General features: G+C 48.5%; 1 protein-coding gene across 1 annotated transcript; it reads left to right on the top strand.

Annotated features, from left to right (window-relative positions):
• The first annotated feature begins 8,284 nt into the window (after window positions 1–8,284).
• On the top strand, window positions 8,285–11,893 carry LOC135824053 (MFS-type transporter SLC18B1-like). The gene has a single exon (XM_065336911.1). It carries the CDS (start codon window positions 8,540–8,542, stop codon window positions 10,511–10,513), a length of 1,974 nt encoding a protein of 657 aa, XP_065192983.1. The 5' UTR covers window positions 8,285–8,539; the 3' UTR covers window positions 10,514–11,893.
• Window positions 11,894–14,028: the final 2,135 nt, after the last annotated feature.

Raw genomic sequence — 14,028 nt, 5'->3', positions numbered from 1 at the left:
ACTTGGAGATGATCCAGGTGCTTACCCGCCAACAATGCTGAGAAGGCACTGGAACCATACAGGAACTTATGATCGAGCATGACCACAGACTTGAAATACAGGGTCCGGCGTTGAATACTGAGACAGCGACGTCTCCTCCACAGAACACCACTCAGCCCCACCATTGCATTATTTTCGCTTTTTCATGATTTTTACAATTGTGTTAGAGCACACAGCACTCGATGCAACATTTACCAGTGACTAAATAACTCCGCGTCTCCGACCATAACTGCAGCGTTCCCGTGAGCCTGTTGGATTTCCGTCAGCCTGTTGAGATTATCTTCATCTCGTCACATGTGAGCCTGTGTGTTTCATCCGTATCGTGGTACAATTACACAGACACGATTTCCAACTCAGGCCGGTTCCGTTGCTCGAAGGGTTGGCGGTAAGAATTGCTACGCCGTCTGTGGCTGCATGGGAACTTGGCGAGTCGTCGTCTTTCTCCATAAATCCTGATCGTCACGCGAACAACAGCTACTATTGCCTAAAAACTACGACACAACAGTATCAAGCTCGCCCCAGCAGAAGGACACGAATGACGAGCGCTAAGACGGAGAAATAGAGACAGGGTTAGCGAGAGCTGACTAGTGCAAGTACGCTGTCATCTCCTGAGGTGGTGGGCGAAGCAGCGAAGTGAAACGAAGGAAGATAGAACCTATTAGAAGGCATACGGAGGCACCAAAACCTATTGCCTGTCACATACTAAGTGCCATGACAGCTGTCAGCTGACAGCCTCAAAAATTTGAAAATCTGCTCAAAAAACTCTCGATCAGAGCTCTGCGCACTCTGAAATGGAGCGCACAGTAAAAAACTCGGCGACGAAGAACGCTTCGTATCGACGCCCTGGACTGAATTCGGCACGTCCAACAAACGGAATAGTGTTCTCTGATTACACTTCGGAGCTTCGGCTTCGAATGTGACAGTGTGATATGGCGGATACGCCGGTATTGCATGCACGTGTGCCTTGTGCCCGACCCACCATGTACCAGGCTTTCGTTACCAACAAGGGCTTGGCAGACGAGCTGAAGCAGCTGGATGCATGTCGTGTCGCCATAGTGTCGCAGTATTATTATCTGTGTCCTGTGCCAGTCGTTTTTAATTGACTGTCACCCTTTTCTCCCTTCTCAAGTTGTCTCCGACTTAAAGGGCACCTGTACATATGGTGTATCCTCGATACATAGAGACAGTTTTACTGTATATCAGGCACTCTGCGAGATGCCTGTTCCTTCACTCCACATGCGCGCTTCTCCTTCGCGCATAATGCTTGGCTACGCCCTTGCCTTGGTTGAGGTGGTGGATCACTTTAAAAGTCACACTGTCACATTCGAAGCCGAAGCTCCGAAGTGTAATCGTAGATTCCGCTAGGACCCGCAGGGTCCGACGTGGAATCGGGGTTACACGAGGAGTGAAGGCGAAGAATGTGACAGTGTGTTCCCGCCCATTGTGCTGGTGTCACCCACCCCTCACTGTCACTACTCTTGATTGCACTATCATTTTGGTCGCTCAGAAAAGGCCAAAGAAAGCAAGAGGTGCTAGGTGCAATCAAGGCGTGCATTTGCATTTTTATCTTTAAACCGCTGGAAATTTATGGAAAACTGGAGCGATTTGAGGCCAAACACAACATTCTTCGCCTTCACTCCTCGTGTAACCCCGATTCCACGTCGGACCCTGCGGGTCCTAGCGGAATCTACGATTATTCTCTACCGTCTACGTGCAGGGTATGGAAGCTCAGTGCATCACCACTTTCGATTTTGAGACTTATATTACGCCGATACGATGGTCGCTAGCGCGTCGCGGCAGCATGCATGCATGGCATCCGATCCGGCCTGTTCAGATTTTTAGTGATCTGAAAAAAATATTTGAACTCGGATCTGGAAAGGAAATTTTTATTTTATTGCGGACTCTGCTCTCCAGATCGCAGATCCATGAAAGGGCCATTCTGATCTGTTGAGCTGTCGACATGTCGTCTTGACTCGAGTAGTGTGTCCGTGTCGGTGCCCGCTGAACTGAAGCCAGTACCCGGTAGTAGCGAGGCACTGACCTGCAATGCAGCATCACTGCATGTCCGCACCGAAAACAAAAGTCATCGAGCTCCAGTACTAGCACCTTCCGGTAGATCTTCCGTCAATCTGGGTGAGAATGGAGCATGGCCGAGTTACTGGCTTGCCAAAGAAGCCGTGCCATGGCGCGGACGGGGTGGATGACGAACACGCTGCTCTTGTTGATAGCAGAAATGACGATGAATCTCAGCCCAGGCACACTGGTCACAGTGGCAGATCATCTCGCCATCTGTCGCAGTCAGTCCCCAGGAGTATGAATATGCGGCAGGGCAAGTATAGCCCGCAAATATACAGGCGCATTCTGGCTGCATGCGTCATAACCGATGTAGCTATGGTGGCCATGTCGCTGGCGATCATTCTACCATTCTTCACGGAAGAGGTGTTGACGGATTTCCCGGAGAAGGGTCTCTACCGACATCTAGTTGTCGGAATTATCTTTGCTACACCGATTGCGTTCCAATGCATCATACTACCCACTGTAGCTAATGAACTACCCAAGGCTGGTGGACGACACATTCTAACAATGAGCTCGTTTTTAGTGAGTGGCACGGTGTTGCTGTTTGCATTTGTCAGCAAGATACGACCGTGGGCTATGTTTGTCACTGAATGCATTGCCATACGCGTGGTTCAAGGCATTGGCACTGGAGCTAACTTCACTGCTGCATACGCACTGCTGCTGGCGACCTTTCCGGATAGCAGTGGCCTGGTGAACGGAACTATCCGCGCCCTGAACGCACTGGGCTATTCCTTGGGGCCTGCACTTGGAGGCATCATGTACGACATTGGCTCATTCGGCTTGCCGCTGTATGTTGTTGGTGCCTTGCTGGTGATTGTGTCGTTGATTAACGTGGTAGTGCTCGGTGCTATTGGAAAGTCTTTGGACGCGCAGCAGCGGAACTGGTACAGGAAACACAAGCCAGGCAGTGCCGAACACACAACAGGTGAAGGCGTTGGCAGAGTCACAGTCAGTTTTAGGCGGATTCTCAGTATTCCTTGGGTATGGGCATGCCTGACACTGGTTACAGCCGGCATGTTCATGTGCGGTCTGTTGGAGTCAACAATAGCACATTACATGAAAGATACGTTCCATGTGTCCTCTTCCCAAGCCGGTATATCACTGCTGGTGTACGCTGTCACTCTGGGCGTTACAGCACCGCTGTGTGGAACAGTCGTTGACAAGTGGATTGCACCGCAGAATCTCTTCGTATGTTCGTTAGCGCTGGCAGTTCTCTCCTTGTTACTTTATGGACCTGCATCAATCCTGCCCGTTGAGCCTTCATTGGCATTGAACTATTTTGCCATGATACCATTCGGTGTATCTTCAGCAATGATCTTGACCGCTGCGCCGGAAGAGATGATCCGCACACTAGATGGTCACGGCGTCGGTAACTTGCAAGAGGTTGGCACACACGTGGCAGCCTTGACACAGGCAACACTCTCGGGTGCGTATCTGATCGGGGCGCTGCCAGGGCCATTATTGGCAAAAGTTCTCGGCCTGCGTGTGCTGAGCTCGATTGCTGTGTTTGTGTTCATTTTACTGACGGTTTTGTTTGCACTGGGCCATTGCGTCACCTGGAGGAAAGCGAGGCGATCGGAGAAGCAGCGGCAGAATGCCCATCAGCCAGGTACTGTGCCCTCGACTTCCCACATCAAAGACCTGGAGCTAGCAAGCATGCCGTTGTATGTAAGTGAATGTGCAGAATAATTGGTAGAGTGTCTATTGGGGATAATTTCCCCCGGTTCAGATATTTTTTTCAAATTGTGATTTATAGACCTCCCCAGATGTTCAAACTTCTTCAACAGTTTCGAATTTCTATGCCATCTATTTTGAAATGATACACCTGAAAAGCAGTTGCATCATACTACAACAACAACATAGCATAAACTAGTCTTTTACGAGAACACTGAGTATAGTACTCTGTGTTGGGCCGGGGGGGGGGGGGGGGGGGGACTGTAGGGAGGGCCCAAATATGCTAAAAAAATTCGCATGTTATGCTTTTCGCATATTGGCCACTTGCTTCAAAATATGCTTCGAAATCACACAAAAGCAGAAAAATATGCTCGAAATATGCTCGTAATATGCTTGAAATATGAACTGATATCAGTGATAATTATGCGAATTCTTTGCTCCTTGTAGCAAAATATGCTACATTTGGTACAATAGGCTAGATTTGCTACTTTATGCGACTTCAGTCGCGGACACTCTTCTCGGGTCAAGTTTTCGCCCCGTGTTTGGATGAGCATTTTTCCTTCCGGGCTAAGTTTGGAAATGTTCCCTGACCGAGCGTGCCATGGTAAGTTTCCTTGGCCATTTCCGCAATCTGCCCTATAATTATGCGAATTATTTGCTCCTTGTAACAAAATATGCTACATTTGGTACAATATGCTAGATTTGCTACTTTATGCTACCTTGTGTCAAAAGGACCAAATATGCGAAAATATGCGCAAGCATATTCTGGCCCTCCCTGGGGGGGGGGGGGAGAGGGGCATCCAGCTTGAGCCGGGGGGGGGGGGGGTGAGAGGGGCATCCAGCTTGGGCCGGGGGGGGGGGGGGGGGGAGAGAGGGGCATCCAGCTTGGGCCGGGGAAAACTAAGCCTGTAGAGTGTAGTGGGTTTTTGGTCCGGCATGTTCCGTGAAATAATAATTATAAAAAAAGGTTCTGCTCCGGCTCTCTGCCTTCTCCGGGAACAAAAGAAAACTAGTTTAGCTTCAAAGAGATCATTTGACGACAGAAGTGGCTGAAGTGCTAGATGTCAAGTACTTACCCACCTGGTAACATTTTTGTACTGAATGCTCTTTTTTGTATTTGTTGCAAGTGCCTCTGGGTCTCTAATCTTGTTAGAATAGGAAAGCAAAGCTAGTGAGTACATGTGGTGCAGGTGAGACCTAGTGCACTTCTGCTGACCTTAATGTTCAAGTGCATTGATTTTTCACGTAGGGTTCAGATGAAAGACAATTATTTTTGATATCCTTCGAATAGCATATCTCTCGCTTGCAAAGGATAAGCCAAACTCGCCAATTGTATGATATACACTGCCATAGCGACCAGCGCAGTGATGACGTACGATCGGCTTAGCTCCGCCAGAGAGAAGGTTGATCACTGTAGAATTTTGTCATTTTCAATTGTCTTATTGTATTCACGATGTGAAAGAAGTGCTGTGTTCAATGCTGTTAGTGTCGTGAACTGTTTATCGGCCTTTTCCTGCATTTCCCGAGGCTGACTGTAGCCTAGGAAATGGTTCCTCTAGGAAAATATGCTTGGTATTCGCCATCTCTTCTGAGATATTTTCACCAAACTTTCAAAAAAAAAGTACGACGTAACATATTATGTTCACTTGATTATGTTGTTCGTCAATCTCCACCACCCGTCGTCTCACCTGGCTTCAGAAGATATTACGAGAGATAGGAGAGTCGCCAGCAAGCATCACATCAATCTTCAGGAAGTGGAAAGAGCAAACGGCATGGTCCTCGGGGGTAAATGCTGAACGTCTGATTTGTCCCAACCAAGATTTCCGCACTTGGTTTGTCACTTTTTCGCTTGTCTACTGTTGTCTCCGCACCCCAGCTTCCTCATGTCGGTGTCACGTCCCAGTACACAACCGAGAGGACTACTAATAAACAGTTCATGGTGCTAGCAACATTGAACACAGCACTTCTTTCACATTGTGAATACAATAAGTCATTATAAGACCGTGAATTGAAAATGACAAAATTCTACAGTGATCGACCTTCTCTCTGGCGGAGCTAAGCCGATCGTACGTCATCACTGCGCTGGTCGCTATGGCAACGTATATCCTACAATTGGCGAGTTTGGCAGTTATCGTATGCAAGTGAGAGATACATGTATGGCATTCGAACCGATATCAAAATTAATTGTCTTTCATCTGAGCCCTACTTGTTAGTGGTTGTGTGTATCATTAGGTGCAACTCTGACCAGCACCTGCATCATGAAAAGAGGCTGTGCCTCTCATCACTTTTCATGTACATGTACATGTACATGTATATACCGGCATCCTCAATAAACGAGGCATAATTAAATTATTTTCAGTATTAAAGCAAAATGTCCACTTCATGCACATAATCATTGCAGCAGTGACATACGTGCTCCTGGCCGAATCCAGGAGAATTTCCGTAGCACAAATGGCACTGGATTCTAAATGGTACCACAGCCTGTACAGGGTCCTGTCCTGAGTTGACCAAAGACCTTGGATATGGTCAGTGGCAGTAATTGTAATTGTATTGGTATACAAGTTATACAATCCATACATGTACCGGCGGTACTACATGTAGGTGATGTGCGTACAGAACATTACCATTATGTAACTATCCTCAATAGGATTTGATCACATAAAATCTTGCACAGAGGAGCTGTGTCAGGAATGCTGTGCAAGCAATGCTTGGGACATGCCAAGGTCATGCGTTTGTGCTCAGGAGGTGCAGGCCTGTGCAGTCAACAACGCTCAACAGTAATCGTTTTACTGTTGTTGGCAAAGTGTAGCTAATGAAGGCGAAGAGCCGCTACATTGTACGTGACATTGTAGACTGATTTCCTACAATGACTTTTGTTGTAGTACACGCAGAACAATTGCATGCAGTACGTGCTGCAGTGCATGCAGGCGAGTCAGGGGGTCTGCTTTGTCGTTTACATGTATAATTACGATTGTACTAGTACTTGTACTGTCTTGTTCGTCTCGCCGGCCATATCAGGACTCGTATACGACTCCCTGATCATATTATTGCACAAGTACAAGTAAGGCTCGCCGCCGACTGTGCTAATTCATAGGAATTCCGTGGGGCGAAGGAGGAGCCTGCAGGGCGCAACCCGTCGCTTCTTCACTGCCCCAGGCGATACTTCTTGTCCAATCCGTGCTCTCCAACTGTCCAAGTGCAAATAATGTACAAGTAATGTATTCTGCATAGGCCAGTGGTGCGTGCACTCGTGCCTGTTGCTTCACTCGTCCATGTCCGGGCACATTGCTAGTTTACTTGAGCTAAGTTGAGAACGGGTTTATTCACAACACCAATCGCATGAAAGCATAAAGGAGGAACAAAAGCAAAAAGACAACCCAAGTTCGGAAATAAAATTGATAGACCGTATTGTCCAATGGTCTTGGCAGTATCATCATCGACATGCATGTACATGTATATGCATGCACATCCGCCAACGTCAACGTCCTTCACAGCTGAGACTTTCAGCTCGTGCTTGTCTTGGTTCTGCTCACCTTCCCCTCATCTGTTTTCATATAACTAATTACTTAGAACCTTCCAAGTTGGAAGGCTGTTGGAGTGCGCATCCAAGATGTGCTAGAGCTGATAGCCAGTTAGCTGTAGAACGTCGGTCAGTGTCGTGCAATGTTATCGCATGAGCTGATTGCTTAGTAACTGGTGGTGGTAGCGGACATTATAGCGTAACTAGCTTGTAGTTCTTTGGTCCTTTCTCTTTTTTTATAAATTTATCCTTGGCTCTCCATCCGAGTCCATTATTACACTTGAATCGTTTGCAGGCAACCTGCCTACACTCAAGAATTTTAATAGGGCAAACCCGATAGGCCTAAGGCCTTTTTACAGAGTACTCTAGGCCGGGCATAAACGGGCCTCAGCAGGGAGCGCAAACATTCGTAGATCTACTCGTTTTCGATCAGCCTACAGCAGTCATCACGGCCCTTCGCGCGGAAGCGCGGGGTGGGGGCGGGGGCTGTGGTTAGGCGATCTCAGTCTTACTCTTGTTTTTTCACCATTCAATGCCTCTTTTACGGGCAACAAATAACACAATGGATTAAAATGCAATACACTTGCTTGATTCAATGATAAAAATTAGTACTAGTAATGTAGTTAGCCCACCCTGTCGTGCGAACAATGTCATACCGACACCGCAAGTGCAGAACGATGCTCTCAACTTTCGACACAACACTTGAACCCAAGCACCATAGGCATAGGCACAAGACTACGTTATGCCCAGTACAGACAGACGCAGCACTGGTACCCAATCGAATAATAAGTAACACATGCACGATCACAGTATAACGCGTCTAGTAGTATAGTCAGGGGAGAGGAGGAAGTCTCTCAACCAGTCGGGCGTGGCGACCCATATAAACCCTGTAAACTGCATCCTTGTTATCCTCACTCCGAGCTGTGAATAGATCTACCCATGGCCCAGTTGACCGTGGGTGTCGGCACAGTTCAACACGCGTAAAAAGTAGGGAAATTTGACGGAACGATTCTTTTCAGCTGGCGGTTCCTTACCCGAACCGTTTCACCCCTAGTAAAAAAAGTCTTTCTGCACGCTCCCTGCTACCAGCGCGGGTCTTGAACTCGGGACTTAGAGATTCGCAGGCAGGCCTGCAAACCAATCGCCGAATCGGATATGCGTTGGTGACTTCCTTGTGAGGTCTGCATTCGCCACTAAGGTGAACAGGCATAGTGCAGTGGTGGCCTGCGGATGCGAAGGCTAATTTGTGTGTTTCTGAACATTCAAGCGATGTCGATGCGGATCCCGCGAATAGTCTGGCAGCCGGAAATGGATGAGGATGATCTTCCGATTGTTCTGCCGCTTTGGAGTAGAACAGGACCGCGGTTGTTTCCCAAATACAGCCCAGTGCGCGTGCGAGGCTGTAAATCCGCAAATTTCTGCCGCAGCGCCAGCCCGCTGTGTTTAGCACCGGTGCAGCATAACAGCACTGTCAGCAGGAAATCCGCAGATGATGCAGAAAACCTTCTATCCGGCCGCGAGGACAAGGATGGCGTTCCACTACAAACCTGTTCAGAAGTGCATCGCCAGAATAGGAAAGAGGGCGATAGAGAAGTAAGAAAATACTCTCGCCGAAAGCTGTTACTGGGTGCTTGCGTTATGGCAAATATCGTATCCGTTTCCCTGGCCGTCTCTATTCTCTTCCCGTTTCTCACCAGGGAAGTGCTGAAAGCCTTTCCGACTGCAGGAATCGGTCGCCATCTGGTGGTGGGTGTTTTATTTTCTACGACAACTATAGTCGAGGCTGTTGTTGCACCAGTAACAGCTACCGATCTGCACAATGCTGGAGAGAAGAACGTGCTTGTGTTGAGCTCATTCCTGGTGAGCGGTTCACTGCTGCTGTTTGGATTTGTCAACCAGGTCAAATCATGGACTGCATTTGTGCTACTGGCTATACCAATACGAGTTGTACAAGGTGTTGGCAGTGGTGCCAATTTCACCGCTGCATACACCTTACTTGTGACCACATTTCCAGAGTCGACAGGACTAGTGAATGGAATTATCCGTGCTCTGAATGGCTTTGGCTATGCGGTTGGCCCCGCTGTCGGTGGTTTCCTTTACGATGTTGGCGGCTTTCACTTGCCCTGTTCTGTGATGACGGCAGTGTGGACAAGCGTGGTGAATACCATCCTCCTCATTGGCACAGAAAAAAGCGATAGAGACAGTGGCATACACACAAGACTGCGGCAAGGAAAGAGTGCAGTGACGTTCAAACATATCCTCAGTTTCCCATGGGTATGGATGTGCATGCTGCTACTAGCCATGGGCATAGGAATGTGCGGACTGGTTGAGTCCACCATATCTCAGTTCATGAAGGATGAGTTTGGTGCATCGTCAAGCAAAGGCGGACTAGCACTGCTGCTGTTCTCGTTCTCGTTTGGTGCTGGGTCGTTCCTGTGTGGTGTTGCGTTGGATAAGTGGATAGGGCCAAGAACTATGTGCTTGTTTGGACTCGGTGCGGCCATTGTGTCTTTCCTGATGTACGGGCCGGCATCGATACTCCCCAAAGGACCCTCGGTGCCGTTGACTTACATCTCCACCGTACCGTATGGAATGGCGGTGGCCATTCTACTCACATCAGCACCCGAGGACATGCTGCGCACATTGCGACGCCGTGGTGTGGGTGATGCATGCTCTGTGGGTGCATACGTTGGTGCAGTTACGCAGGTCGGCATATCATTATTTTACACACCCGGATTACTACTGGGTCCCGTCCTGTCAGCTACTGTAGGAGTGAGGAAACTATCCTCCTTACTTGCCGCAGTGTACTTCTCACTTGCCATCATCTTTCTCATTGGACATGTCAGAACTTGGAGAAGGGACAAACAATTGGATAGCCCAGGCACCCCAGCAGAGAGTGACAGTGAACCCATCAACAACGCTAAGACAGCATGTGAACAGAGAGAGATGATACCACTCGTGACAGCCGCTGAGCCCAGGGACCCGGCCAGTCATGGCGCAGCACCTGTACATGTGAGCGGACAAGGTAGAAATGGAACGTTAACTGCAGTCTGGCAAAAACTGTTTTTTTGCATGACGGTTACCTACAACTATCTGTTTTTCAGATCCCAAAGTTTCAGGCTGATACTATGGTGGGAAGTGCCTTACATTCACCATTTTCTAGATGCCGGTCAGTATTTTAACGTCTGTTTCGGGATGATTTAAACAGTCCACCCTTCAGTACAACCAAAACACTGAAAAAAACCCATTATCTTGGCCTGTTTTTCTCCACAAGTGTATATCAGCGTGAAAGATGAGCTGATCACACATATGGACTCGTTTGAGGTGGAACCAAGCAACAAAACCACATAACTAGAAACAGCCGGAGCCGAAAAATCAGCTCCAGAGTAACTCGTGATGCAAGGCAAAATAATAGGACTGTTGAAGCTGGTACTCAATCCACACATCAAATACCACTACACACATGTCAAAAATAGAAGAATTTGGCGGACAAATGGTAATTCCAGTGCGTTCTTGCTTCAGCCATGTGTGCACGCTCTCATCGTATACTGTTGGCGACCTCGGACTCTGCTCTGATGCATTGAGGCTCCCGACGACTGAGCGGCGCACCTTGGTAATATAGTTTGTAACATTTTGGCAGGAGACAGACAGCTCTTGAACACACAGCATCGAAATAATATTCCGGAGACGCACCACCAATACGGTGCCCATTGGCGAAGCAGGACGAGTCCACAGACTTGAGAAACTGTACTTAACGTAACGTTACACATCAGTCCGCAATCCGAGGCCCGATTTGACTTCTTTCCACTCAGCTCATGTTCACCAGCCTTGACCATTCTGTGTATCTCAATTCTTAAAACACTCATTTCCAGACAGTGCACGATGCAGGTCTGCCACTTGCATCCAATGCATTGGGCAACAGCTAGCTAGTTGTTCTGGGCTATTAAGTCCCTGCATACGTTCCCCTGTGGTGCACGACGCTATTGTTTCTTCAGCTCCTGCCATGTGTGCTTCAGAGCTCTGAAGTCAGTTCGGCGTATACATTCAGTACAACTCAGCATCCACAGGAACGTTCCCCTTCATTGGTGTTACCATCATCACTGCTGTCACCACGTTCGCCTGCATCCGAAAGATCCATCTCATTTGTTCCCTATGTCTTTTTGTACCGCGCTGAAGCCAGCAGCAAACAAAACGCTGATCGGCACGTCGTCACGGTTTTCGGCGTAGTGGAAGACGCTCTCGACTACTACCTGACTCAGAAACGCTCTCAGAATCAGAGAAGCTCTCAGCACCTGACAGCAGGCTATCAGCTGATCGCCGTCACCTCCAAATTCGCCCGTGAATACGCCACCCGTCGCACAACTAGCTGCCATATCTTCCTTCAGCCATAACGGATTCACTTCAAATTTTCAGTGCTGGACCTTGAAGCCCTGTGCTGAGCGAGGCACAAGCGCTTGATGCAAATAGAGCCCTCTAACCCAGGTAAAAAATATGCCACAGTTTGCCAAACTTCAAACGCCTGTATCTCAAAATGATGTCATGCAGCTAACGTTCCATTTCTACCTTGTCCGCTCACACATGTACATGTATCTGATAATAAGTTGATCAACTGAACAGGCAATGTGTGTTGGTTGTAGTCTGCCTGCCGCATGATGATAATACACAAGAAACTTGAACACCGTGACTGACACTGTAGTGTAGACTGTGGTGCACTGTAGACTGTGACTGACACTGTAGACTGTGGACACCGTGACTGACACTGTAGTGTAGACTGTGGTTGAACACCGTGACCATGGTGACTGGCACTGTAGACTGTGGTGCAGTGTAGACTGTGGTGCAGTGTAGACTGTGGACTGTGGTGCAGTGTGGACTGTGGTGCACTGTAGACTGTGGTGCAGTGTGGACTGTGGTGCAGTGTAGACTGTGGTGCAGTGTAGACTGTGATGCACTGTAGACTGTGGTGCACTGTAGACTGTGGTGCACTGTAGACTGTGGTGCACTGTAGACTGTGATGCAGTGTGGACACTAGTTAGTTACATGAGCCACCATTGTCACCATGGTCACAATGTACTAATGATGTATTCAATTTAGGTATTGCTATAAAGTAGACCAACGCATATGGCCGATTGGTTTGCAGGCCTGCCTGCGAACTCATCATGACATGAGGTCCCGAGTTCGAGACCCGCGCTGGCAGCAGGGAGCGTGTAAAAAGACTTTTTACGCGTGTTGAACTGCGCCGAAACCCACGGTCAACTAGGTACTCACAGCTCGAGTGAGGATAACAAGGATGCAGTTTACAGGGTTATGGGCCGTTACACGCCCGATTGGTTGAGAGACTCACCTCCTCTCCCCTGACTCACTTGTGAGGTCTGCATTCGCCACTAAGGGCCGGGTTCCACTGCGGCTCCGCTGCTCGTCTTTCGCGGCTTGAAACGTCATCATTACCATAGTGACCGCGGCTCGAGCTGGAGCAGCGAGTCCGCGGCTCACCGCGAGCTTTTGCTACGATTCTTGACCAAAAACTGCGAGCCGCGGTAGCGGCTCGACCTGTTTCCCGTACTTTGCATTGTTTTGTACGCCAGAATTTTAAAATTCAAATTTTTATTCGTTGCGCAGGCCAGGACACGAGGATTTGTTTGATTTCGCGCGCTCAGGCAGGTGAAACGTCATCAAAAAGTGTGGACCACGACCGCGGTACCGCGAATGGCGAGTGACAGTGGAACCGCGCTGCTCCGCTGCATGCAGCCAAGTGCCGCGGAGAAGCGGAGCCGCGGAGCCGCAGTGGAACCCGGCCCTAAGGTGTAAAGGCATAGTGGTGGCCTGCGGAAGCGAAGGCTATACTAGCCGCTAGTAGTATAGCTTGTGTGTTTCTGAACATTCAAGTGATGCTAACGCGGTAGGCCTTGACGGATTATGCTAGCATAATTTTTCGCATAAAGCGGGATTCACAGAAGCTTTTTTGCGATGCGACACGCGATGCGACGCGATCTGCGATGGATGCGTGCGATGCGAACTCGCGAAATACCATTCACAGAAGAAGTCAGCGATGCGACAAAGTTTTGCTGATTTGGGTACGTCACCATGATATTCGCGCGGTTTGACACAACTTGTAAAAATTTATAGGCAACTCTTGCACCTTTGTACAACTTTGCTGTAGAAAAGGTCAAAATCGTACACCAAATCGCTTGTCGCATCGCATCGCATCGCAAAAGTTGAGCCAAGCTCAACTAATTACTTCTGCGACAGCCTGCGATGGCCCAGTTGCGGCAGTTGCGTTGGCCGCGACATGGTTGCGATTTGGGGTTTCCCCGGTTTCGCGCCTGTCGCATCGCGTGTCGCATCACAAAAAAGCTTCTGTGAATCCCGCTTAATTCCTACCAAAATCGAATAATCGCATAATTCGAGGCAAATTGCATATGAATCGCATAAAATTGTAATAATCCGCCTGTTCGCATCAAATTCCATACAGTTGTACATGTTCTACAAGTACAAGTACAAGTAGATGCACTAGGAAGTTGTAGGTTTACGACTCCCTTGATAACATGTCCAGTCCACTACAATCAGTGATGGTCGTAGCTAGGTCGGACGTTGACCCCGTTGAACTTTTGCTACTACAGTACAACGCCCTCTACAAAAAAATTCCCCTGTTATTTTGCACAGAACCATTATGCATTAGCAGCATATGTATATGTGAGCATAATGCGGCATAATATAATAAC

The sequence above is a fragment of the Sycon ciliatum genome, chromosome 1 (assembly GCF_964019385.1).
Source record: "Sycon ciliatum chromosome 1, ocSycCili1.1, whole genome shotgun sequence".
Lineage (NCBI taxonomy): Eukaryota > Metazoa > Porifera > Calcarea > Leucosolenida > Sycettidae > Sycon > Sycon ciliatum.
This window is presented reverse-complemented; position numbering and strand designations above follow the sequence as displayed.

Bases quoted from the DNA above. Each gene is read 5' to 3' on its own strand.
- LOC135824053 (XM_065336911.1), top strand. From the start codon at position 8,540: ATGCGAAGGCTAATTTGTGTGTTTCTGAACATTCAAGCGATGTCGATG.